Raw genomic sequence first — 27,808 nt, 5'->3', positions numbered from 1 at the left:
CTCGGGAGTCTGTGATCCCTTCCACCCTGTGTCCTCACCGACGGTACTCTCCGCAGGTACTCGACATCTCTTTCAGTCCAGCTGGTGGGACACTGTGGCTGTAAGGATTGCAGAAAACCTCAAAAACCCTTCTAAGGGTTTGACCTTTCTGTCTTTCCCTGGAAGAAAATATTCAGAGTTTTTCAGGAACTGCAACACAGTGTGTAGGGACATGATGCTCACCTGACACCACCGATTTCCAGAAGCCTGGAGAGATAATTCTGTTTTGGAACTGCAGAATGGCAGTGCGTCGCAACTAAATCCATTCTCATTTGTTGTACATTTCTTGCTGTGCTGAATTACTCTAGTGAAGGATGAGGATGCCAACTTTGTCCCAGTGTTTAATGGGAAGGATTTGGAAAGAGATGAGCAGAATCTTTTCTTTTGTATTGATAGATACTAATGACTTACAGGGTGAAGCCAAGGCTTCTTCTGTGAAGGTAGAAGATGTTAGACCTTGCAGCAGGAAAAGAGGATATAGCTGCTTTCCTGTGGTTATTAGGTTTTGTATTCTTTTGGGTTTGTCAATATATTCAAAAGGAAATAGAAAAAAAACTAAGGAAGCGAAGATCTTCCTTCCTGTTGGGAAAGGAGTCAGCAAGGATGATAAATTCCTTGCCAAGTGAGTCATTTCTTCACTTAAGAGACTTCAAAGCTTTAAAAATTACTTTTTGTACCACAGAGCTTAGATATGAAATTGCATGTGCTTTTTTAATGGATGAAGCTGATCTGGCCCTTTACGGGAAATGATACAGAGAAAGATGGCAGGGAAATAAGTGGTTTTGAGTGAGATGCTGTAGTATTACATCTTTCCAGAATAGCCCTAACAAATACCCTTTTATTGTATTGCATGCTGACAGAAGCGAGAAGCAAGTGTTTAGGACTGCTCAATGCTTCCAGTGTTAGTTGTCAAATAGTTTACAGGCTAAGTAAATATTTATAGGATAAATAAAGGAAAACTAAACTACAGTTTTAGTTTGACAGTCACACATTTTCTTGAAACATGCCTGGAAGTGGCGTGACTAAAAATAGGAGCATCGCATAGCATTTATTTAAGAAACAGGTGAAGTGAGAGCTTTTATATAGCACTACCTATTAAAACCCTAGCCCCACTGTGGCTGCCTCCTTAGCCCTCATTTTCTTCAGTCTGAGAAACTATTACAAAGACTGCTGGTGGTTCCTGGTCTTGTGAGAGCTGAACAAACGTATTTGTGCTAATTGCTTTCAACTCGTACAGTTACAGGGAATTAATTCTACATTAATGCTGTGCAAATTTCAGAGCACGAACGGAGACAAGGGGCATGAAAGGGCATTACTTTCTCTTTTTTGAATATTTGATGATGTGGTAAGGTGCTCATCAGCAGCATACCAGTTTTTTCTAGCACTTGAGTCTTCCCAAATGTTGTGTATCAATCCTAACTTAATGCTCTAGATCCTTAAACACCTAAAAACTAGATGATGTGACACATAAGACTGTGCTTGATCTGAGTGCTAATTCTTTTTGAAGGCTTTTGACAATCCTTCAGGCTTAGCTTAGGTGAATGGCCAGCGCATTAAAACGGTCACAAAGGAAAAATCCCACATTTCACATTGAATCCCCCACTAAGTACCACAGGTGCCACTTTGTGGAATAAAACCCAGCTGAAGACCACACAACATTCAACCTGTTAAAGCTAAAAAACCCCCACCGCATCCCTTGAGGTGTCAGTGCCCCAAGCAGAGAGAGGACGTACGAGACGGTGCCCTTGGGAGCTCCTGCCAGAGGGGACGACTGTGACCCCATCGCACGAGCTGGAATATTCTGAAGTTCTTCCAAAACCTCCAGCTGCTCAAGCAAGGCTGAATTTAAGCCTTGCTAGCTTAAAGAAAAAAATAACAATTTACTTACTTTCCTCAGAACTAGAGTCCAATTTATTTTGTCTGGAGAAATTTCGTTTTCAGGAAACTTTTTTTAAGGAAACTTTTAAAAAAGTACTTCAACCCAATCTTCCTCAAATTGGTTCCTTATCAGCTGTATACACTTCCAGTAAATGCATTATGGGGGAAAAAAATAAAACAGTAAACATGTGATGTGAGCAGCCATAAAGGTGACCTGGTTAAAAGGGAAGAAGTACTGAACAGAAGATGTCTGCTGAAATACTGAGAGAGAAATTGCCTGCCAGCCTGGGAGCTGTGAGCCCGGGAACCAGAAGCATCCCTGAGAAGCACAGCCAGCATCTTTGAAGTGCAACTGGGTACCCAGAAACCGGAGACATCCGAGATACCCTCAGTAAGCGCTAAACCAAGGAACGGTAATGGTAACTTATCATCTGAAAAATAGTCTGGAAAAAGGAGAAAACATCATGAGAAAGCAAGAATTGGTAACTGCCACTGGCTGTTCTAACTGCGAGAACAAGGAAGTCCCCCCAAATAAAAATTGGGCTGAGAGAATAGAAATCATCATCTGTTGGCTGTCCCAGGTGAAAACCAGAAATTAACAGCATCTACTGGCTGCTCGAAGTGGTGGTGTCCTACACCCTCTTATGTCTCTGGGATGTAAAAATGACTTTTTATCCAAAATGGAGCTTCTCTCTCTTCCCGTGCTGCACACGCTCGTCCCTTTCCCAAGGGGATCCGCGTGAGCTTTCTACAAAACCTTGGGCCCTCGCTGGGGACGCCTGGCTGACATGGATCTCTCCGAGACACGGCTCATCTCTGAAGGGAGACTCTGCCCGTCGTTTCAGCGTTCTCCTCCTGAGCCCACGACTGGGGCTGGTCTGGTTTGTCCTCCCACCTCTGGGACGGCTGGGCCCCTTCTGAGGTCTGTCCAGTGTGCTTGGTGCCATATATACATGTAAGTAATCTATCGTATCTGCTGTTACATTACTGCTAAGTTTGCTTCACTAGTAATAACTTTGTTGTAACCTGTAATATTATATATAAATACACTTCATTGCTGCTATTATCGGGTGCTGCTAGAATTGACTGTTGCTATAATTGCTGCAATATTGATTGTTGCTATACTACTGCCTGCAGCTAAGACTTTGTAACAGCTTGATATACATATATATATTTGCTTTCTTAATCATAGGTATACTTGCTAATGGTGATTTGTGTGGTATTTGTGGTAATCTGTAATAAAGTAAAGAAAATGAGAGGATAAAGCCTCCGTGCCCTTGTGTATTACAAACTGCTATGAACCCACGGTCACGATCTTTGTACACCCACAGGCCAGGTAACGCTTTAGGTCGTGACACCACGTTACACCTTAAGTCACCCAACCCCAGCTCTTAAGCGCAGGATGCAAAAGAGCCAGAAAAGAATAAGGAACAACACGCACAGAATTCTCTAATATCAAAATATAGCAATTTATTCAAGACACTGAATATGATCTGTTGATTCTCTCCTTAAAACAAATGAGCTACAATACACAAGGTGAATTTGAAGGAAGTGTGGGTGGGGGAGAAACAAAATAAGGGTTGATGTTGTTTCAACAGAACCTGGGAAATGCTGAAATGAGAACCAAGTCTGGCTGCAAGTCTGACACAGACAATAAAAACTGCAGAAGCCAGAATTCAGAATTTCAGTGAGTGGCTGAAAGAACATTTCTGCAATTGACAAAGAACCACATCTTTTAAAAAGGCAAAAGGAGGAAAAAAAAAGGAGGAAAAATTAAAAAGGGAAAAAGAAAAAGAAACCCAAAAACAAAGCAGACCCTTACATTTGACAAAGTGCACTTCACTTGGCTCTAAAATTAGCTATTTTTTCTTTTTTTTTTTTAAAACAAATTAAAAGGAAATTTCTAAGATGTAGCATGGGGTTAATGTGTGTATAACCCTGTAAGTCAGGCCCTTTAATGCCCCATAAGGGACCCAGTGTTTCCTACATAAAAGATTCAGTATCCTTCTAACCCCTCGAGTTGAGTGGTTTTTCAGAAACTGTTTTTTTTTTTCACTTCAAGGCCAGTTCCAGACAGCCAGCAATGATAAAAATCCAGTAAGTCTCTCGATGGTTTCACAGTCCTGTTTGGTCACTTAGGTTTTTCAATTTCTCTTGTGTTACAAAGAACTATAGACACAATTATCAAAAGATATTGTATGAAAAAAAAATGAAGTCCACCGGCCTGTTGCTTCATGCTGCTCTGTTGCAGGGGAGCTGCAGAAAGGCACCGCTGGCCGGCGGATGCCAACGCAGCAAGAGGAGATCGGGAGCTCCACGAGGGCAGTTCTGCAGGTCTAGGCTTAGACGTCCACGTTGAGCTACAGCCTGGAAGAGCCACTCTTCCCATTGCCCACCTCCTAAAGACACCAGCTCCTTAGGCTAGGATTAGCCTTCGCAACTGCTTCTTCTGCCTTCCTTAAGAGCTGCCCTCGTTTTAGCTGAAAACTATCTACTACAGTATCTTTGAGCATTTTCCAGTCTTTAGGGTCTTGGGGAGGGGAAGAAAGGTGAACTTTCTTAGCTTCTCACATATGCCGCTTTCAAATCTGATAGTCTGTACAGAAAACTCCAGGACCAGCAGCCTCTCTCACACGTAGGCTTTGCAAACCAACTGATTTTGAAATTTTGGTTCTCTTGGCTTCTTACTTCCATGTAGGCGGGCAGAGGAAAGGTGGTGTTCTCACAATTTAAAAAAAGGAAAAAGAAGCAGGCATCACGGACACTGCCCACTTATCTACAGTAGCTATCCCGGGAACAACCACGGAACACGGGCTACGTAGACAGGCAGCCCCGCGGCATCGCTGAACTCATCTCTGCATGCCGAGGTCTGGTCTATTCGGGTGTCACTCAGGGGACAGAGGCAAGGCCAGGGCCCCGTCCGCGCTGCCCTCCGCTGCCTGCAGACCTGGAGCTTCTGCGTGTTATTCTCAGAGACGCCACCCAAAAGCAGCTTAGGAAGTTAACCGTGTACATGCAATGACTGTAATCAAATCATCGACCCAACCGTGCTTTATAAAACCACATTAAAACTTTGTATTCAAATTCAAGTCTCTCTTCGAACAAGTACTCTTTTTTTTTAAAGTAGTGACTTTCAATTAGTAGGTACACGTGGTTATTATAAAACAGTGCAAAACTGCCACGTGATCATTTACAGCCCAAGCTCTTGGAGCAGAATACTAAAACCAACACATAAACGCATTTAACACCGAAAATAATCCTTGGTATCTTCCAGTGTCCAATTTTTTGATATAAATTACAAACAAGCTTAACTGTCATTAATAACCAAAATCCCACATAACTGTTTTCACCTCAGGACTGAGTAACCCTTTTTGCAGCTACTTCTTTTCATTCGTTTCTCCTTTCCAAATATGTATCTTTAAGAAACGGAGTTGAAGCTGGCAGTGCCTAGTTCCACTGGAAGGACTAAGATGCTGTACAGATGCAAGCATAAAGAGAGGAAAACACAGGAGAAAAAAATGACATACAGATTCCATGATGCCATGATGATGCCAAGATGCCCGGCAGGTCTTACACCACCAGTTCAGCATTAGGGCTCTGTCAGATCAAATCACCACCTCAGCAGCTGTGGTCAAATCAAAGGGAAGATCCTGCGTTACAAAAATAGCGACTTTGGACATGATGTTAAGGGGGTTCTCTGCTTGTTTGTTTTTCTCTCTCCTACAAATCCTAGCCTAGCCTGTGGGCTAGAGAGGACACCTGACTCAGCCAGTTCTGAGGATTTGTCTGCCACCACCCCAAGGCTGCCTTATCGTTTACAGCACGTTCAGTAAACTCTGCCTATGCATCCTTCTTTGCATCCATCGTTTGCTCTTAAGAGTAATGTAGTCTTCAGGTGGCATCCCTGCAGATGTCTACCTTGCAGTAAGGAAATCTTGCCCAAAGTGGATAGGTGGTGCTTTGGAAGTCTTTATTGTCACTCCGATCATTTCACCCACCACAACTTTACAGTGGTATGTATGTTGAGATATAATTTCTATATGGTTTATCATGTCCTCACCTAACGGAGAGTTCTACGTTGTCTTCTGAGCACCGCACTGAGGACACCCTCAAGGCTAAACCTGTCTGGGCAGACAGGGAACCTCCAAGCGCAGACCCAGCACTTTTCCTCGTAGCACGCAGCCCGCGCACGTACTGCCAGATGCAATGGAAGAGGAGCCTGCTTCTAGGTGCGTGCTCGCCATGGATGGACAGGAGCTTGGCAAGAGTCCATTCTTCAACAGTGACAGATGCAGTCAATGTTATCTTGGTTCAACTGGTCTCATAAAGTCAGTGGTAAAATCCCATTGACTTACTGGAATAGGAACAGCTGAGTGGATGAATAGTGGAGGACGGCACTGCTCAGCAAGGCCACGGGCAGCCAAACCCATGTTCTGTATGAAATTTGAACTATCTCTAGAGGAAAGAAGATACACAAGCGTTTTCCCCTGGTTACCGAGGGTAAACGAAAATATGGACTCAAGAAAATGAATGCTGTATTTATAGTCTCAAACTTATGAATCCCTTTTAATAAGCGTACACCATCAAACAGCCACAAAAATGAAACGAGACTACATAAATGGCTGGCTGCTGGAAGAGGACTCAGTAAATGACTGGCATTTTTGTATCAAATGGCATTTTTTCTAACAGGACTTTCTGAGAGAGAAGAGAAAAAGGATACTGCACCTTTCATGTTCCTTGGACTCTGTGTCATTCTTTTTGCTTGAATTACACAACTGGTCTACATTTGGTGGCCATTTTAGGCTTTTAAAACTGTTTAACATAAAAAATATTTTTTTTCCAAAAATACACTGGGTTCTTTCTGTTAAAAGTCATCTTTCTCCTGTAAAAATCTTCCCCAGCACTGCATTCTTATATAAAGCACTTATTACACAATTTGCTGAAAGTGCCCTTGAGACGCTAAGATCTGAAGCATGGAGGATTTTTTTTTCTTTTAAACGGAGAGAAAGAAAGGAAAAGGAAGAGAGAGAAGAGAGGAGAAGCAGTCTGTCAAAAATTTTCATTGTCATGTCCACCTGGCTGCATCTACTATGGGCATACAGGGAAAAAAGAAAAAAAAAAGGGCAAGAAGAAAGAGGAGAGAAAAAAAAGGAAGGAGAAGTTGGGAGTGGAAGGGAGAAATAAAAGGAAAACAAAAGTTTCATCCTAAGCCTGGGATCCTCCAGGCTGTAATATTCCAGCTGATAGAAAAACCACTGAACAAAAAAAGTAGTCTAGAAAATAGAAAGTGTTGTGATTACAAAGTTGAGCATTTCATCAGTACAAACTGGTCTTTGAACGTCCTTTGGGAGAGCAACTGTAGTGTCCAAATTGGAAGGAAAAAATACAACACCGCATGGAGGAGGATTTTTTTTCCCTTTTGGTTTATCACAGCATTTTTCTTTTTTTTTTTTTTTTTTAATTAATTTTTTTGGCACAGCTTTTTTTTCCCAGCCATCAGAGCAAGTTCTCAGATGCAAACCAAACAGTGCAATGCCTAGCTGGTGGCTTCATGCTTCCAAGGCTGAATGTTCCAGGTGGAAACCATTCCCTCCCCCTCTGAAGTGACTGCGTTTTTACTCCTTGATGAAGGTTACGGACAAAATACTAGACACCTGTGGCCAGGGAGAGTTGGTTTCACGGTACACTCTAACTTTGTTCAAGTTCGTACAGTTCTGGAGCTGTTAAGAATAGTTTTGAAGAGTGCTTCTCCCCACACATTCACTGCTGGTCCATTTGAAATTTCTTCTAAAACATTTCACTTTTACTTCCGCAGATCTAGAACACAAACCTGGAGAGAAAAGACTCAGCATTAAGAACCATTTCTGAAGGTGATGTGGAAGTCCTATTCGTATATGGCCCTGTACACAGGCTGATCAGCCAGCTGTGTGTTATACTCCCCAGCTTCCACTCAGCCCGTCCCAAGTCCCTGTTTACACGCCCACAAGTCAGGGAACAAACCAACATGAGAGAAAACCCAAGTGAAAACCATCCATTTAACATTTAGCTGGGCTTTCGTTGGATTACAAACATACATTTTGGTGGTATGTCCCAGGTAAGACTAGGGGTGCTATTTAGTTGCCTAAATACAGTGTCCCCTTCCGTTCCCGAAGTCTATCCAGAGCAGATGCAGGCCTGGCAGGCAGGGCGCAGGACCTAGAGGGGACACGCGCCCATCTGGAACAGCTGGTGGACGCCAGGCACGGCACCATCGCAAATGGCACAACTAAGCTCAAGCAACTGAACCGTGTCGTAGGTGTACCCCTTGTTAAAACCAGTTGAAAAATACTGCTCTAAAGTAGTTATGCCAGCCAGCCATGTAGAAGAGTTATTTTAAAAAGCTGTAGAGTGTGCTGTAACATGTGTGTCCTTCACAAGCTGATCATGCTACAACTGAAATTTTTTAAAAGTAACATTAACAGCAAAAATAGTAATGAATAATCAGTATCCCTGCAGCAGTATTTCTCCTTTACCACACGATGAAATCTTTGGGCATCATGCTGAAAAATTCCTCCTTTAGGTACTATTCAAGGGTAAACTGCTGTGGGGTAAAACTCAGAAAGCCCCAGGACAACTGTTTATTAGAGCTGACTGCTGTGATCTGACCTTCATTAAAAATTGACAGATGAGATAAATAATCATAGAATCATAGAATCGTTTAGGTTGGAAAAGACCTTTAAGATCATCGAGTCCAACCGTCAACCCAACACCACCATGCCCAATAAACCATGTCCTGAAATGACAGAATAATAATGACAGAAACAACATTACTGTTGTTCTTATTAAATATGTATTTAAAAGCCATTCCCATCTTCAGTAATATTCACCTATTCCACAAGCATTCTTCACTTCCCATAGGAACACCACCTCCTAAGTATTCAAATCCTTTCAAAGCAGGAGCATTTTTAATACACTACACAGCTACTTATTTATGTCTTGAGCTGCCTACACCTTCAGCTCTGCCCACAGGAGGCGATGCGGCACGTAGCTTTTTGTTGACACTCTCCCGAAGAGTAATCTCCACCCAACATTTAGAATGTGTAAAGCTCCTTACCGATCCATCTGATGCGCTTGCTCCCACTTTGTCTCCTCTAGCATTCCAGCAGACTTCAAAGATGCCCCCGGTGCCTCGGTAGCTATGTACTAGAGTTCCACTCTACAAAGCAAAACAGCATGCAAACATTTGATACAGAAGTTCCCCTTCTTTTTCTCTGTTGTGTGGCACTACGTTAAAAAGGAGAGAGTGGTGGCAAGGGGGAGCTATTCACATCACCCAGCTATGGTCATCTCCATAAGGTGCTGAAGTTAGGATAACTGGTCTTTGATAATGAAGAGAAACAGGCTCCTCCAGAAAGCAATTTACAGTAGGACTCTTAGACATCTGGTTTTGCCAACTCTGTAACAGTAAAGGCCTGGGGAGTTAGGCTGAGGTGGTCCTCTCTAAAGTTTGTTGTTAATTCAGGCTGTTAAGGCATCAGTATTCAGAACTAAATCTGAGGAACTATGATGTCCCACTTTTCTTCGGAATATCGCCAGTCCCCAGCCCATACACCCTTTGTATCCATCATCCCCTCATCACAAAGTATAAGCCAGGTGCATCAGACTCACAACTGAACTCAGCCTGTTACTAAATAGAAGTACCCGTTATTTCTAAGAATCAATCCACACCTTTGCTTCACAAAGCTGAGGGCACAACGTAACGTACCTAGTTTCATGTATGCTAGGTGTTTTAGCATACAAAGAAGCCTGAGCAGAAATGTTCTGGGCAGTCACCTCACTCCACCTGAGTGACTCAACTGTTATTCTGTGATTTGTATCAGCCAATACAGTCAGGTTCACCTTGGCTGGCAGGTCATATGCTACAGAGGTACATATATTTTCCATTTAAGCTTTTGCTATTAATGTGTCATCTAAACCAGATGTGCTTCACATGAAGCAAAACAGTACCTGAGTATTCCATATATGGACACATTTGTCAAAGGACCCACTGGCTAGATATTTTCCATCAGGACTAAAAGCTACACTGTAGACAGGCTCTTGATGTTTTGTTAACGTATGGATGCAGACTCCTCGGTCAACGTCCCACAGCCGAACAGTGGAATCAAACGAAGCACTGCAAGAAGCATTCAAACACAAGCGTGTCTTACTTTGGGTGCTAATCAATTTGTAGTTTGATACTGTAAACATTTTAAGAGAATACCACAGTTTTTTTTCCTTGGCTAAGCAAGAAATAATGTTTCAAACAGAAAAGCTAATATGCACTACAGCCTTTACTTTTTTTATGACAAGAACTGTATCTACAGAACTGAATTCTTGTATGAGGACCCTTTGAGTTTATCCAGGTGTGCTGTATATAGGATCAGACCACTTGCCCTTAAGAGGGCCAAGCTCCCTCCTTTTGAGATTCTACCTGCTATTATTCAGGAACGTCAAATATATATTGTTGTTAATAGGATAAATGGTTCCAGAGAGATCTTATTGCTAATGGATTTGCATTATTTTATCAATTAGCATTCTGTAATTCTCTAGAACTGTGGTTCTTTTCACTTTCAGTGCTGTTTTTTGCCACACTCCATCTAAATCCCAAACTGTGGGCTTATAGAAAGGCAAAGGAAATAATTGGTATTAAAAATAATATTAAAAGAACAACTCCAAGAAAGTGAAGTTCTTCCCTGTCCACTCCCTGACTTAAGAGTAAAATAAGTAAACCAGCTTCGATACAAATCCTCCTCAAACTCAACACACCACGAACTGATTTGATAATCCCATGGTACTACCATCAATTGGCATTCTACAAGTAAACATATTTCCTAAACCCAAAGAAGAATTTTGAACAAATTTTATTTGTAGAATTTTAAAGATTATGCAAGCTTTTCTCTGTTAGTTAACAAGGCTATAAAAATTGTCAATATCTGCCCAGGTGAGTTGCATGACCCTGGTTAGAACACATTCCAACTGGGTGAATGGGCTGCCATCTGCCTCATTAAGTACTTGCACTCGTGACAACCGGATGCTGGATGTGAAGGTGCAATGCCAAATTTACAATCCATTTATCAAGGCAGCTGAGAAGTTAGCTATCACATGACTCAGTTTTCCTTCTTTTTCTTCTTCCTTTTTCAAATATAGTTCCTTTCCCTTTGGATCCATCCCCCTGATTTACGAACACAGGTACTTTTTACTGGAATTGTCTGCAGGAAGACTGACGGCAAGGTGACAGTAGAGTTACATGTCAGAAAGACGATCCTTCTTCTTGGAAGGCAACAGAAAGAGGCTTATTTTTTACCTTGCTAACATGATGTTGGAGTTTGGGTTGCTGGTGCCTGGTCCTGTAGGACTCCATTTGATAGTATAAATCTCTTTGCTGTGAGCCTGAAGATCATGTACACAGGTATCTTGCTTCATACTCCAAATCTAAGTCAGAGTAATTATGGAGGGGAAAAACGGCAACGTTACTAATCTCTTCTCAGCTGAATTATTTCAGTTCTGTGTTATTCTTATCATTTGTTTATTTAAGATCTCGACACACATGCATACACATAAACATAATTTATTAATGCAGCAGTTTGGCACACAAGTTCGAATAACTCCGTTAGGGGAAAGAGCTACACATTTAATAGTACTATTTATTCAATAGGTAAGAACTACATAGTCGCTGTACTGCCCATACCCTGTAACTGTATTTTCATACAGAAGCTTAAGTTACTCTACTTAGAGAAGTTTAACTTGAACTTTAAGTCACACATTGCAACAGCAGTCATTTTAAAGAATGAAAAGAAAGTTTCAATAACTGCTTAGAACCTAGTAATTTTCTCTTATGCCAGTAAAATTTTCCTTTTCCTCCTGAACTCCATTTGTTTTCCTCATGTTTTTAATAGCACAGATGATGGAAGACAATCAGCTACTTATGCAGTGTTACATGGCCAAATACTTCAGTGTGAGATAAAGAATATGCTCAACAGAGATGACAGGTAATTTAGTACATCTTTTCTTCAGCTAACTGAGAAAATAAGATTAATCTAATTCACAGCAGGGAAAATAACTCAAATTTAGTCAGTCAATTTCAGAGATACTGAAAATGTAGTAATGATTTTACTCACTTGCAAGTCTGCACTATGAGGGAAATGATGTGCTCGTATGCTGATTTTTCAACAGCATACCTGAGTCTGCTTTTGGAAATGTTACACAAAGCTTAGCCATGTTCTATTGCTAACAGGCAACATGTTCCAAGAAGTTGTAGGAAAATATCAAGAACTCCAAGAAAAGAGAAGAAAAAGAAGCCAGAGAGGACTGATTTCCAAAGGAAAAGGAAGAAGAATAATTGCCTGAAGAGGCATTGGCAGTCTCCATCCCCCGGAGGTTTTTGAAACTAGGCAAGGCCGGGGATAGAAAACCGTTAGCTCTTGTGCCAAATTCAGTGGTCAGAAATTTGAACTGGTGCCAATGACACTGAGCCACAGTGGTTTTTGAAATGCAGCACACAACTGGGCACCAAAAAAAATGTGCTATCACTGAGTCAGGATGTTTAAGCAGAACAATAATGGTTACTACAATACTGCTTTGTGGCAGCATAACAGACAAGGTGCTCTGTTTCAGTCTCTTCTAGCCCTATTTTCTGTTCTGAGAAACATTAATTTTTTAATTAATTTTTTTTAAACTGGATTAAACTTCTAGTTCTGTCAGTAGTCTGCAATAATACAGCTAGAATCCAGAGCGATGAAAACCCCAGTGGATATGTGGCAAAGACAGAGTAGATTTGAGCAGAAGTCAGGCTACCTATGAAGAGGAAACATTCGTAATGCTGATGTTCACTTAGCTCTCATCTGCAAGTTCTGCTGCTCTCCCAGTTTCAGTTCTTATACACAGGCTGTGTGTGTGCTAGAAACGTCTCTTGCTTCAGCTGTGTCAATCAGCAGGGGAAAGAGGTATGAGCCTTAATTAACACAACTATACTACGAGGAAACTGTATTACTGGTACAACTCTATCCACAAAACCCTGGGATGTTTGCTTTGCTCAAGGAACCAGCATAAATCAACAGTCCGGCAGGAAGGCTTTGCCGTTACAACATGCAGCTATTCCTACGTAGACATAACCTTCATTAATGTGGCTGGGAAAGGAGAATAAGAGAGGAGTTTGGGCTGGAAAAGCTCTATTGTGAAAAGTATTTCTGCAAGCCCAGACTCCCCCTGTATTAGCAATCCTGTGCTGGTACAGCGCAGTGGCCCAGGTGTGCTGGTAAAGCAGCCTATGCTGCATGTGAGCCAGAATCCAGATTCATTCCACCTAACTTCAGGCACCTAACAGAGGCATGTACATCAGCAGCGTGGCTGCCTTAGGCTTCCCATACAGTGAATGGATAAAGATAGGCATCTTCAGACAGCGATTCAAATTTTTGGTGGGCTCTGAATATATATATTGTGTCCCATTGCTTAATCCAAAGCTATTACCAAAAAAAAAAAAAAAAAAAAAAAAAATCAAATGGCTCCAATGAAATTATTTTCAGAAAAAAGACCCCAATGGGAAAGAAGACTCTTTATTTTTATATTCTTTTCAAAGTGTAACCGATAGACTGCTTGTTAGCATAGGGATTGTGCTTCTGTTGACAGGGAAGCAGATGTATATATATACGTATATATGTGTGTATATTTAAACTACGATTATTCTGTGACAGTGCTGTATCAGTCACATAACACTTATTTGGATAGGATGTCTCAGTTTTCCCAGTGGCTGCTTCTCTGTGTTCAATCTTTCAGATTGACTTTAAGAAATATGGGACAAAATGAAACTATTGTTCATGCAGAACTTTAAGTGATACAGCACCATCATTCTGGAGAAGATTAAGAAATAGACATAATTTTTGCCTTTAGTTTTTGAAGAGCAGGAATGGAAATTATATTACCTTTAATGTCATATCATCGGAGCAAGATGCTAGTAGCATGCCAGATGGGTCCCATTTGATTGCATTAACCTCGTTCTGAAATAAAAAGTGATTTTATGAAGTAAACGTTCCCATTACCTGCATTGTACCGGGCCCCCAGGAGAGGGCACTCGGGCTTTACGCATGCAACAAGTTCAACCACATATTACAGCCCTGGTTGCTTTATGGGGGAACAAAAGCAGTGCTGCTTCCCAAACGTGTTATTTAAGTGTCATTTAGGAATGGTAACCATTTTGCGTTTGTGAACAATACACACAATCAGTCTTCTGATACGTGTTCTGGCGCAAAGTCTCTTAGACCCCCTTCTTCATAGGCTAGGATTTAAATAAACCCTCAAACCAGGCAGACTGATGATACAGCATTAACTTCTTTTTAAAACTGAGATATTTCTTCAGTTAATATTCTGTAGAACTCAGAGATGCAAATTTTCAATAGAAAGTACTGGTGGGGTGTAAAGTTTTGTGGAGTGTGTAATTCTTAGTATTGCAGCTCTACCACAATGCTGGTCTCTCTAAAGAGAGGTATATGTGTAAATGAAAATCAGGATGGAATATTGAATAGTTTGCAATGCTTTCTCTATCAATCTTTCTAGCGCTTTGTAATTAACTAAGCCTAGCATATCCCCTTGGTAATCAATAAGTCTTCTGAGCTTTTTTGAGGGTCATACATATGGGCAAAAAAAAAAATTCACAAAAAGGGAAAGATTGTTTTTGAAAAACATAACTTGGCTCAGGGTCTCAGTGAAAATAATCCTGGAAAATATCTAGATTTTGCTTTATCCATTTTACACGTTTCAGTCATAATTAAAAGGAACTGTACAGATATTTGAAGTAAGAATTTGCATCATGTGCAAAATGGTGCATTTCATATAAAGATAAAAAGCACCAGTCTGTTGGTAGGAATGTACAACCTGTCATGAAATATCAGTTTAATATCAGTTTAACCATAGACTAGATAAAGGTCTCCAAACACCCCATTTTTCCTCAGTAGGGAGACAGCAACTTCTGGAAGTTAACATCTAAATTACAGGTCAGTATGAGATGAAAGCTAGAAAAAGTAGCCTTTGACAGTCATTAAATACCACCAGGAAAAGAGGAGGAAATACATCTTAAATACATCTTATTAGATTAAATTGATCCTAAACCTGAGCAATGGCTGGAGGTAAACTGTTGTCTTCTTATTCATAGTTCTCATTTACTAAAGGAACTTAAGCCAGTGGAAAACAAAATCCTATTTATTAATGTGCCTTTAGTCTGCAGCTCATGCTACATATAAATAGTCTCACTGTTTAAGCTGCAGGTTTTGCCTCCTACGGTGATTTAGAACAGTTTATCCCTTCTCACAGGCAGTGAATCACTCCCAAGCAATATGGTTTTAGGGAAGCAATGGGCTGGAACATCTCTGGTGCTAGAACACACCCTGCAAACACATCATCTGCCATCATCGTAACATGCTGCTGTGACTGTATCATGAACGTTTTGGGCTTCTTAAACTTACTGTGTGTCCTTGAAAGGTTTTAACGGGACGATCACAGCCAAGTCTGCATACGTGAATGCACATGTCAGTGCTGCAGGAGGCAAACGTAGTGTTGTTCTGCCAGTCTACATCCAGAGCAGGAGCTGTGAAGTACAAACAATGGAAGGAACATCAGGGAACACAGCACAGAAACAGCTATCCCAAATCATTTTCCTCCTGTCACCTATCTGGATCAAACGGACTAAAAGCTAGTTCTTGGCCTGTCACCTACTACCAGTTACAGGGACGATAGGGACTGTCTGAAGGGCACAAATTGTTTTTTTGTCTTGCAGTGGATAATCCGGATGCTTAGCGTGGCATCTATTTATGAGAATCTTTTGGGTTAAGTTACATAAAAGGGGGCAAAACAATCTACCTCCACCCTCCCCACTCCCAGGTATACACGTCTCTTGGGCCTTCTCTACCATTCATTCCTCTGTAAGCCAGTTCAGCAAAGAACCTGGGAGAAAACTAATCCAGAAAAAAAAAAGGATAATTTCAGCTGGGTCAGAAAAAAATGTTCCCTGCGAATCCCAGGCACGACACATGGGAGGGAGAGGCAGCAGGTGGCCATCTTCCTTTGCACCAGCTTTATGCAACCACTGACACAAACCTATTGTTCCGTGCAGACACGTGGATTAATAATACCTACATTCAGTTTAATTTGGTTGGGGATTGATTTAAGATAGGCACATTCATCAAGCTGATCTGAAATGAGAGGAAGAGTTTCTGTAGAGGGTTCGGCATTACCTAGGACTGAACTAATGAAACTTTGTACACGGATAGCACGTGAACATGTAACTAGTGCCTGTGTGCAACAGACACACACTTTGCAAAAAGTGTGGAAAAAACAAAAAAACCCACTTTCTACAGCATGTCACTGCAGACTAAAAGCATGCACAGGAGTAGGAGGGAACTTCTGACATACAGCTTGCTTGCGTTTCTATGACTGCTGCTTGTTTTTTTGCTCAGGGAAGAGTTTAGCTGCCCTCCAGAGGATGACATAAGACTTGCTAAAATATAGAAATCTTCATTCTCAGCACACTCCTGTGAGAAGCAAGTGTGTCAGAACGAGACCAGCATATAGGAAGCAAAGTTAAATCTCTTTCTGGCAACAATACAAGGCAAGTTTATCATTAAAATGAAATCAAGAAAAGCCTTATGCAAATATGTTCAGAAAAATACTTTTGTAATACAGAGGTGAAAAGATACCTGTTCTGCCAAGCCTGTTATGTTTAAATATGTTTTTGCCTGTTATAATTTTTATGAACTGCAAAATGAGATTGATCCATGTCACCTTCTGAATCATCAGGTAGCTCTCTAAATGAGAATGGAGTGCTGAAATTGTTTCATGTACAAACATTTTTTAGAATGCCAAAGCTCAATAATTCTGTGTGACACGTAAGGAATTTCTACGTTGCAGAAATATAAAGGAGATTTGTGTGAGGAAGGCAGGTTACTTCTGAGTTTTCCAATGAACATGAAAAGGGATCAGGAAACAGCAAAGGATTTTGTTTCTTTAACTGCCTGTTTGTCTTTCTTTTTGCGCTCCAAGCTTTGTATTACTGTTTCAGAGCAAACAAAAATCTGTCTTCATTAATAGCAATATGCTTTCAGGGCTAATATCTAGTATGATATGTATGACTTGAAAAGTAATTTTCTGAGAGCTATTGGCACCTAAAGCAATGGACTTGCTTTGCAGCATAATTTGAATCATAGTGTGTTGATAATTAATACTGATTCATTTATTGGTATGTTTAATCATATATTTACTGGATAACTACATGGTCTGGAAAAACAACCAGACATGGTTTTTGATGCAAGTAATCGAATTGCCAGTGTCTCCAAAACCACAGGATACTAGCCAATTGCATAAAAACAATTAGAATGTCATCTAAAAAAAGCAGCAACAAATCCTTAAGAAATGCAGCTAAAATAAATCCTGACAATATTTAAGCTTTTTCTGAACAAATTTAGGTGTGATTCAGAATTAGAAGCTCAGAAGAGGATAGAGTTAAGTGTCTGCAGGGAGTGATTCAGAGGACTTAGATGTCTAAAACTGGGTCATACAAATACCTCTTACAGTATCACTTAACCAATTTGTTCCTGCATGCATAGACATCCGTTCACATCTATCAGCAGATGTGAAAATTGGATTATTTGACTCCATTTTAAAGAAATAAGCTTTGCGAATACATATTTTGATCAAGTGCCCTATGATGACTCATAGTTTTGCAAAGAATAATGAAACCCTAGAAGCTACTTATCCACTTCCGTACATATTTTGACCATAAAACCTTAAAGGTACATGGGAACATCAGTGATATAGAGGCCTTCAAGACCTAGACAAAGGAGTTTTCCTTATGTATTTTAAGATGACAGTTTTGCCCATATGGGTGTAAACTAAACAAGTTGTTGTAAAGCAGCTGAGAGTAAAAAATTTATGTTATTCCCAGGCCAACTACCCCCAGACTTCAAAGAAGTATGCAAAGAAGTATGCCACACAAGTATGTGTTAAAGGAACTGTACTCTGTCTAGACTAGACTTTTAATTGTTAAAATGTCACCTTTAATCCTTGTGCAGACAAGGTTTTCAGATTCCAGATATGGAAAGGAATTTGCTGTTAGTTTGTTCTGGCAAATAAGTGATGCAAAGAGGACAAGGTGAGGTCTTTGTGGCTTTAGGCTTCTGTGAGGACAAAGACTCCAGCTTTTGGCCTATGAGCAATTTCCTTAATACCTAAATGCTTTACTTCCCTATGAAAACATACTTGAAATAATGAAAAAAAATAGAATTAACCTCTCCACATTTCCACTTGAGTTGTGTCTTATGGTCCAAAGACAAACAGCATACATAATAAGAATTTTTAAAAAAATCTATTAATGCAGATGGACATCGGCATATTGCATTGAAAGACCTAGTTAAGTTTTCAACTTGCTAAAAGGGGAATGGAGTGATATGTCCTTGATGCACATCACTGCTAAGACAGCTACACATCAGTGAACGTGATTCTGAAGGGGCAACCAAGTTCTGAATCCACAACTACTTAGATCAATAAATAGGGATGAGAAGGCTTAAGTGTCTCATTAACTACATCACTATACAGTGCAAAGTCTGGTTTTATGGAACAGTTATGATAGATAAATAAATGCCACAGTGAGAAAATCTGTCAGCAGACACTGACTCCTCCAAACTGACAGTTGCATTAATAAGCGAGAAGATGAGTGACAAAAATGCAGAGTATGGATCTGCCGTGTGCATGGACATACTTTTTGTCTTCTGTTGAATAACCATTTCAATTGCTACTGCATATTAATAACTCTGTGAAAATGTGAGAATGGGAACAACTAGAAATTGAGTTGAAAAGCATGCGCAAATTAATGTTTTAAAATTAGTAGTAAAATACGTGTTTTTAAACACCAGGAAGCACCTTGCGAAAGCCTGCTGTATTTAAAACTGGGTTAGTTACACTGAACACACAGGAAGATGAACATTTCTAGCATCAGAATCTGTAATGTTTTGGTGGTTTTAAACTCTGTTTGACTATGCCCCTCAAAAATTCTTCACTTTGACAACTTAGCCAGTTTGGATCATGAATTCAGTCATCATCTTACCAGTCTGGTCTCAGGTGAATTTAAGATTATGTCAATGATTGCCTGTTACTCAAGATTACTTAATATCTGTGATATCTCCTGTCTTCTTGAAGCAGACCAGATCTACAAATGACCATCCAAGTCAGGTTTTGGTGCAGCAAGGTTTTGAAACTCAAGGTTGGCAACCGACTTCTAATAATCAGAGAAAGCAAATACCGAAGAACTTCAAGTCAAAATTAAAAGCTAAGAAATTGCTGAGGACCTTCATGCTTGCAGTGATAATTGCAAGCTGCATGAGAGATCCGGCTGCTTCTGTCTCAAGTAAGCTTCATTGCAACAGGAGCAGAAAGAGTGGAAGAGATCCCAGACACCTCCATGAAAGTCTCTTCATAAATCACCACTTGGTAGTATTCAAGCACATAGGTAATGACAGAATCATTCAGCTAAGTAGACATGGCTGGTGTTTAAATCCTCTCCTAGAATCAGTTTGACTTTCAAAGCTGATTCTCACAGAACCCCATCTTTCTGAAAAAAGAATAAACCCACAAGCCACGATACTCAGGATTGTTAAAGCACAAAAAACTTTGTTCAAACTTCTCTCTGGCAGATAGGTTTTTACAAAAGGATACATTACATTGACAAAATTAAAAACTGGATTTCATTTTACTAACAAGGGTTATGCAGAAATTACCTGAATGGAAAGGAAACTGCTGTTTAGCTTCTCCTGTGTGAGCATCCCAAATTATTGTTGTCTGCATCCGAAGGAAGGGGGGGAAAAAAAGATTAGTGACTGTTCAGCTCAGAGAAAACAAACAGAGACCACCCTCGCTGAGGAGTAATTCTAAAAGATGGACTGATAAAATTATTGACTGCAGAGAGCCTTGTGTGCTGAACAGCTGAAAAAACAGAAATCACTTCCAAATATTACAGAATAATAATCTAAGTGTAGATAAAGAAGTATCACGCCTACAGAGGAAGTAATATAACTGCTAAGAATGGGCATATTCTCTCTGAATAATGCTAGAAGACAGCACTACACATTTTTAATAAGTATTTTGTTACAGCTGTTTCAGTCATCTTCTTCAAATGAGACTTCTTCCCCTTTTCAAAGACGCAAGTGAATTCTATTCCAAAACTACATGATACTACATTTCTAACAATCTACCAAGTGCAATGTTTATCTAGCAGCAGAGTACATATTACTTCTTGCCACTGTGGTGGCACAGACCAAAGTGTAACTTGCTTACAACAGGTTTAATCCATACTCACAGCACACGTAAGCAACTCCCCTGTAGGGCTCAATACCACCTTCTGAGTGAATTCTCAATTTATTGGGAGTTTACGATTCCAGAAAATAAATTAAGGATGCCTCATCTTGCTGATAATGGATCATCTAAAGAATCACTGCTGTTATTGGGAACATAAGTTTGCCAGAATAATGGAACTACCATTGGAAGACAAGTGTAGCTGAATATAAGCCAGTATTAAAAGGAATAAAACTAAGTTTCCATTTTCACAAATAGGTGAAAACATAGGGATTCATCTAGCCTACAAATCAGATGCACAAGCCTGAGCTAGTTTCCCTAGACTTCCTCTGTCAGTAGCTGAGGACAGAAGCACTGTTAGTGCATCTCACTGTGACACAGGCCACGCAACCCATCATTTGGAAGTGCCATTTTTCTCTCCAAATTTTGTAAAGGAAGCCAAGGATGACATACACATCTAATTTTTAGATATGGAAATTTAGGCAAGATGAATGCTGTGTACTTTCAGTTTCAGTTTTAATGCATTTGTGCTCATCATCATCGGTCATCTGTTCATTTTAATCTCTAATATGCACTCAGCTGTAACTACGTTTTGCTTGATTTTGAGTTCAGAACTACCATTTTTTTTGCATATTTGCATAGGAAGCCATATATATTTCATTCAAATAAAAGTGTTTCAATAATTAGATGAGCTAAAAGGTGCACTGTCTTTAAGATCACTTCATTCCTGGAAATAGTTGATAAAACTACAACCGTAAGTACTGGAAGCAGTTCTTTCCTTAACTGAGACACTTTTAAGATGCAATTTTACACAGGGAGCAAATGGAGTTGGTTTTTTTAAAGTACAGTCTTTTACACAAAAATAGTACACATTTATGCAGCCTCAAAAATGTAATCAACACACACTAAAACATATTAAAGAAAAGTAAACTCTCCAGGATGCCTGGAGGAGAAGAAAATAATCTTATGGAATTCAGCAGCACAAGCCCACTGAATCAGCACATTTTTATGTTAGAATAATGTATTTTTAAAACTCACTTTATCAACACCAGCACTTAAAATATAATTCCCCTTTTTGTTCCATTTCAGGGCAAATATTGGACCTTTATGTTGACCTAAGGTGCTTGCAAGGTTACCTGGAATAAAGAAAAGGTTAATATTACAAATTGTTTACCAATTAGCCAAATTACAGTTCACTGCTGTTTGATGCTTAAGAACAGTAAATGCTGTTTGACTTACCATCTTCTGTCCATATTCTTGCAAAACCATCATATGAGCCTGTAGCCAATAGTGTTCCATCACTCTGTTGGGATATATACAAATGGCAAAGGTCGATACTAGAGGAAATCTGTTTCAACCAACCTTTTCCTTTCCTTTCCTTTTCTCTTCTTTCTTTTTAAAGGTTTGTGCATTGTGATTTATGGGAAATCTGAGTCCACACATTGAGACAGATTATACTATGATTTAAACTAAAGGTTATTACTGCAGACAGCAAAGAGGAAATAAAAACCCCTAACATACTGTGAAATACTGGGCTACACCATCAGATACGAGTCATTTAATCAAAAGGATTAGAAAAAGAAAACAAGATGTAACAAATTCTATGGGATTCTTCCAGATAACAAACAGATACTACTTCTTAGACATAAAAAGCCTACAAAACATCAACAGATCATCTAAATCCTGTCTAAATCCCAGTTCAGTGAAATTCAGGCACCGATACTTGAAAGAAGGACCTAAACACCTAAGCCACCTACACTCACGGTTAACACCTCAAATGCAATCTACCACCAAAGAAGCTGCTTCCTACTTGTCTGAACACAGACTCCCGCACATGCTCAGAGGCACAGTACCATGATGGATAGCCTGAGAAAAGTTGGATTCACGGGTCCCAATTAGGAGAAAGAAAGCCCAGGAACTGTAATCAGGAAATTACATGTGTTGTGCTGAAGGAAGACCTTCACTGAAGGATATATCTCCTGTGCAGCCAACGATGCTAGAGTTATTGGGCCAGAATGAGAGTAATTAAAAAGGAACTTGACTCCGCAATCTGGTGAGACAGGTACTGTTAGAGCTGGGCATTTAGTCTTTAACATTTCAGCACCTGGATTAGGAGTGAGATTCACCCCATTTATCTCCAGACATCCAGAAGTTGGGAGTTAGTTTAGGAGAGTAACCTAGTCTCCCTCTATAACTAAGAGCATCACACACCTCTGGAGTGTAATTCATGATCCCATTTGCTTTAGACTTCTGCCCAGACCACCACGAAGGCACATGCCTCTCTTTCTGCTGACTTAGGAGTCTAGGTGACTTGTTCAGATGGTTAAATCTAAGGGAGTTGAATCCTACCCTTGGTACCAAAGGACATGATCTGAATATGGCCTTTAGAAATAATGTTTCTTATTATAACATGAATCACATAAACCAGAGAAGAACTGATTTAATATCACCAGTGTGAAATTTTCACAGTGAAATATGATTAATATTGTGGTTCTAAATACACAATAAAGGCAGACGGCATTTCTAGTATCATGAATAGAAAATTAGGAAAAAGCATAAAATAATCCTTTGAAACGTATGTCCGCTCCAACCCTCCAAAAGCAGTGAGTCAGAGCAGTTGTAGATTTAACTCAAATTTATAACGATGTAGGGGGAAAAATATCAAAACCTAAGCCAACTTCACTGTGATACACACTTATTGGGACCACTGATGAGAACAAAGGTGATACAAGCAAACAGAGAAAAGGGAAGGAAAGCTCAGGGACTAGATGTACTTTATCCAAATTTGTTGGTGGTAATTCACATTTTTGGAAAACTCTAAGTAAGTTGGAAGCACTTCAAGTGTTTAAATTAGGCACATTTCCTTACATTAAGTACTAGCACAATGCAAGTGAAGTATCAGTGATCAATTAGGTCTGTAAAGGCAAGGAACTACTACAGGAAATACTAGAGGATGCCCTATATGTTTTGGACAACTTTTCTCATAACTGTTCTGCACCTTTGCATGTTTTCCTCTTTCAGTTACTCTTTTCCTACTACTCAGTTCAGTTTTTCCCAACTATTTTTCTTCACCGTGACATCCACAGGAAACAAGTAATGAACGTTCTTGGGTTTTACCTTTAATTGCTTTGTTAACCTACCTCTGCTTTCTGTACTATTCACCAACTTCTTGCATTGTGTCAAGTATAAAATACATAGGGGAAGCTGATTTGTGCAGTGGCCTTATCTTTTACTTTTGTGAAGTACCTAGCTCACCTGAAGGACAATAATATTGCCGTAAAGATTAATCGAATCTTGGTCTCTGGCCAGCAACTGAGACTGTATGTAACCGCTGAGAATCCTTTCTGGTACTTAATTTTTAATCTGTTTTCCTATGAAAACAAGACTAATACGATCACTCTGTCTGTACTAAGATCAGCAAAACAGAGAGAATGCAAGTGATCTCAAAATTAATTAAGGTTCCTGCAAGGAGTTGTAAGTTCTTTTTACAATGCTTGGTGGCAGAAAGGAGACATGAAGCAGCCTTAAAGCTGCCCAAAGACACTGCCCAGACACTGGGGATTCTTAACAATACCTGTCCTCTCTGCTCACTTCAGTCTTCTCTGTGCAGGACCATATTATCTAAGATAGAAGGTTTTGCAGGATTAAAGTAAAAAAGGGATCAGGCAAGACAGTTCCACCCAGAAGGTGCGTAGGTAAAGAGAGAATGACTACACATGTGCCTACCAAGACAAAGACAATAACGTGAACATGTTTTGCTATGCACAGCATAATTCAAATGAAAGAGGGTCTTGATAGTCCAACTTCGGAAAAAGCTTTGCTGGTGCTTGTATCTCCTTACATGCCAAAATAAAGTAACTATGAAATGCAGATACATTATTAATCAGGCTTCACTACTACATAGATTGCTTGTTTAATCTTCATTCTTAAAGTTAGCCAAGTTTATTTTTACCCATGCTCCTAAAATAGAAATATAAATACATCGTTATTAAGCTTGAAGATGGCAACGGCCCTGGAAAATTATAGCATGTAGGGGAAAGTTCAGCCTATTATGAGTATTTGAAACAAGAGGTCAGTAGGTTAGGACAGAGCTCTGGTCACCTCAGATATAAAAGATATGGAGCAGCAGCTGTAATTGCCTCTGAATTAAATTTAGACAGTTAAAAACCATGCACAGTCTTAGAAGTTAGCTTACATTCCAGTCCAATGAAGTCACATCCTTATTGCTGGGGACATCGTGTCCTCCTTCTCTTATGCAGTGCCTCAAAACTAGTTGAGTGGAACCACTGTTGCTGTTTTCATTGAGATTCCATATTCTGGCCGTTGAGTCTCCGGATCTATAAAAGCAATTGTGCAGAGATGAAAACTCCTCTTGGTGGCGACCCAGCAAATAATGAAAAACCTCTATTTCTGTTTTCATCGAGAGAACATCACAGCCTTTAAAAAGTAATTTTTCTTTCCAACCCTTCCTGCACTCCATATACTTTTTAAAAAATGCAAACACAAATTTAAATCATACATATCATCTGCATCCACATCATCACTTGCTTTATTCAGAGATTTTTTACCTAAAATACACTTGCTTGCTCTCTACATTTTGCACTTCATACCTGAAGTCGGTATCGCCGTAACTGAGACGGTCTGGGGGAACTCCGCGTTACAAACGTAACGCCGTGGAGATCCCAATAAAGACCGAAACACAAAGGCTGTGCCCACAAAACGCGTGCACAGTCCCAGCGGCTCCCAAAGGCTCGCCGAGTCGCTGGCGTTCCCCCGGTGCTGCGGTAGGCTCCGACCACAGCGCGGCAGGACCTCCAGGGTCGCGCTGGCAGCAGCCTCGGGGAAGGGGACCTCGAGCAGCGTGACAAAGGTGCCCGCGTTCCTCTGACACCTACTGCAGGAGCAGGAGGTGAACTTAAGGCCGCCTTTAATTTGGCCATGGCCCTTTCATAAGGGACTTCTGCTCAGGACAGACCAGAACACAGCCGCTGGCAGAAGCTGTTTGCAAAACAGCCTCTCAGCATTAAATCAAGGTACAGAACCTCAAGATTAGGAAAGTAGAGAGGTAGTTTAAATTAATTTTTAAAATTCATCTCCATTTTATTTTTTAAATTCATGTCTACAGGCTCCTTTGCTGTCTGTAGCTTGGCTGCTTAGCTCACATTGTCGGAAAAAGCGGCAAAATAACTATCGACATAATAGAGCGAGACAGATACAGCATCAGGATTTTAATCTTTTTTATAGACTGAATCTTTTCTAGGGAGATGTTTGTATTCCAGGCTGAAACTCTGATTTTGTTTAGAGAAAGTTGTGAGGAGGAAGTAAAGTGTTTATCATAATCTGCTCGTAAATAATATATTTATTTTCACTTTGCATAAATCTTTCTTCCAATGAAAAACGTCTCTGGGGTCAGAAATCAATTTGCAACGGGGTGGAAGATACTATGCTTTCTAGTTTATTGGGATTTGTCTCTCGCCCCCCCCCCCCCCCCCCCCCCCCCCCGCTTTTTTTTAAACAATCAATAACAACAACAACCAAAACAATCAAAGTACCCTGGATTGCTTGTTTTGTCTAGAGGGCAATTTTCATTTACATGCAGTAAGTAGAATCTTGGAGTAGAATTAGGATCTGTCTTGTATTTCCAAGAATTCATACAGTCTAGATGAAATTTCAATGTTGCTATACCTCATGTGTTAGCTTTTTCTTTTTTTAAAGTCATGACTAAAACTTCCTTTCCTATACACTAACAAGCAGAAAAAGTCTTCCTTCAAAGACTAAAAACCTAAGATCCATTTTTGCTTTGATAAGCCGTGCTTTACTGAAAAGGAAATCCATTGCAAGAGAATATTAATTTTTCTTCTGGTCTACTAATAAAACATTTTAATTATTTATACTAGAAGTACCAGGCAAATTTTAAACACTTGACATGTCTTTGAGTGCAAATATTGACCAATCAAGTATTGAACTTGATTATCTTTGTCTATTATTTTACCAATAGTTTAGCCAAATTTTACACGAACAACAGTTCAACTGTAAAAGCAAAAACCTCTCTCTGCCTGTGTCAGTGGCGCTGAGCTCTGCTGGGTCACGGCACGCCTGGAGAATGTGCCCCATCGCCTCTGAACCCTTTGTGTCAAGCTGAGATGTAATGGCTGGCCAGGGCTTTGCCAGCCTAACCGCAAGCTACTGCTCTACAGCCATTCTTTAATTTTTGGCACCTATCTTTCATGTTAGTGATTAAGAAATAATTCGAATCAGGATGATTTTTGCCACCATACAGAGCTATGACTGTAATATAACTCCTTATTTCTTCAGAGGTCTGGAAAACTGAACAACAATTTTGCACATTGGCTAGAAAATAAATTTTTACTCATGATAATTTACAATAATGGGAACATAAGTCTTTCATAGGCTTGTGTTATTGGTTAACATGCTAAGTAGGAAAACCCTTCAGTGCTGGCTTCTCTACTATATAAGACTCTGGGCCAGTCCTGCCCTTATTGTAATGATCCAGTTTGTTACTGGACCCTGTGAATAAAGTACTCAGTCACTTGGCTATCAAACACAATATCCTATTTGCTAGTTCTAAAAGGGTTATGTTTTGTTTTTCAACAGTTTTATTTAGTCAGTTTTCTGGCAATGCTTGGGCAATCTTATTTTCCAGTATTTTAATTTTGTTTTTCCATTTTCTTCTTCCTAAGGCTACATAAGCTATTATGTGTCCCTGCAGAGAGGCTTTATAAGCCTACCAGTGTGTGGCAGGGGTATTTGTGTGTCTTCCCTTTTGTTGCTGGGGAAAAAAGAAAAGAGTATTCTCTGCTCTGGAAAGTATTCCGATTTCTGTTGAATGATTCAGTGAACCCTGCCTTATTAGAGGACCATAGTTCAAGCACAATTCAGAAAGATATTTAATCTCCTTAGCCCATAGAAGCATTTCTATCTGCATGATAAAGCAGCTCATTCCAACATGCGAGTCATGAACACTTGAGTAATAGGTATACTGTTCTGCACTATGGTAGAGTACTGCCAAATTTTAGGAAGGCTAGTTCTGAAAGAATTTTATTTCATGCTCTCTAGTCCTGGTATAATCATGAATCAAGATGGACAAATGTTTGCAGAATTTTATTTGTGACATATAAAATCTCCATTCCGTAACTGTCAGCGTGGAGGTTAAAATAGCTGCAGTTGGGGTAAAGAAATTTGCAAGATGGTTGTTGAACCTTGGTATTTCTAATCTTCAGCTGCAAGTCCTATAATCAGTGTTATTTTGATATGCAATATTGCTAATGTGCATTTAATACTTCTGGCTCAAACAGGTTAGACTTTTGATTAGTTTATTTTAAAAGAGATTATTAAAAGCATAAAGGGAAGGAAAATCCTCCTCATAATATACACACCTAAGTTCTCCTCAATAAAGCAGGTCTCTTAAAGTAAGCACTTACACTTCCTAGGCAGTCAGTAGAGGGAAGTGCCTCCGAAGTATCCAGAGGGACATCTCTGTCCCACTGACTCTACAACATTGCTCCCTGCAACAGGTTATTCA

The 27,808-nt window shown here is 39.9% G+C and overlaps 1 protein-coding gene across 7 annotated transcripts in view; it reads right to left on the bottom strand.

The window, feature by feature from the left end:
* Window positions 1-3,367: 3,367 nt before the first annotated feature.
* Window positions 3,368-27,808, bottom strand: part of TBL1X (transducin beta like 1 X-linked) — a 203,647-nt gene continuing 179,206 nt past the window's right edge. For all 7 annotated transcript variants that reach the window (XM_041119497.1, XM_029999175.2, XM_029999174.2 and 4 more), the window contains 10 exons: window positions 24,461-24,602; window positions 21,505-21,568; window positions 21,304-21,401; window positions 19,692-19,752; window positions 15,390-15,511; window positions 13,854-13,928; window positions 11,240-11,367; window positions 9,904-10,069; window positions 9,011-9,112; window positions 3,368-7,747 (listed from right to left, as the gene is read on the bottom strand). In XM_041119497.1, coding sequence (XP_040975431.1) covers window positions 7,721-7,747; window positions 9,011-9,112; window positions 9,904-10,069; window positions 11,240-11,367; window positions 13,854-13,928; window positions 15,390-15,511; window positions 19,692-19,752; window positions 21,304-21,401; window positions 21,505-21,568; window positions 24,461-24,602 — 985 coding nt within the window. In that variant the 3' untranslated portion in view covers window positions 3,368-7,720. The remainder of the gene's footprint in view (window positions 7,748-9,010; window positions 9,113-9,903; window positions 10,070-11,239; window positions 11,368-13,853; window positions 13,929-15,389; window positions 15,512-19,691; window positions 19,753-21,303; window positions 21,402-21,504; window positions 21,569-24,460; window positions 24,603-27,808) is intronic.

This window comes from Aquila chrysaetos, chromosome 23 (assembly GCF_900496995.4).
Source record: "Aquila chrysaetos chrysaetos chromosome 23, bAquChr1.4, whole genome shotgun sequence".
Taxonomy (NCBI): domain Eukaryota; kingdom Metazoa; phylum Chordata; class Aves; order Accipitriformes; family Accipitridae; genus Aquila; species Aquila chrysaetos.
This window is presented reverse-complemented; position numbering and strand designations above follow the sequence as displayed.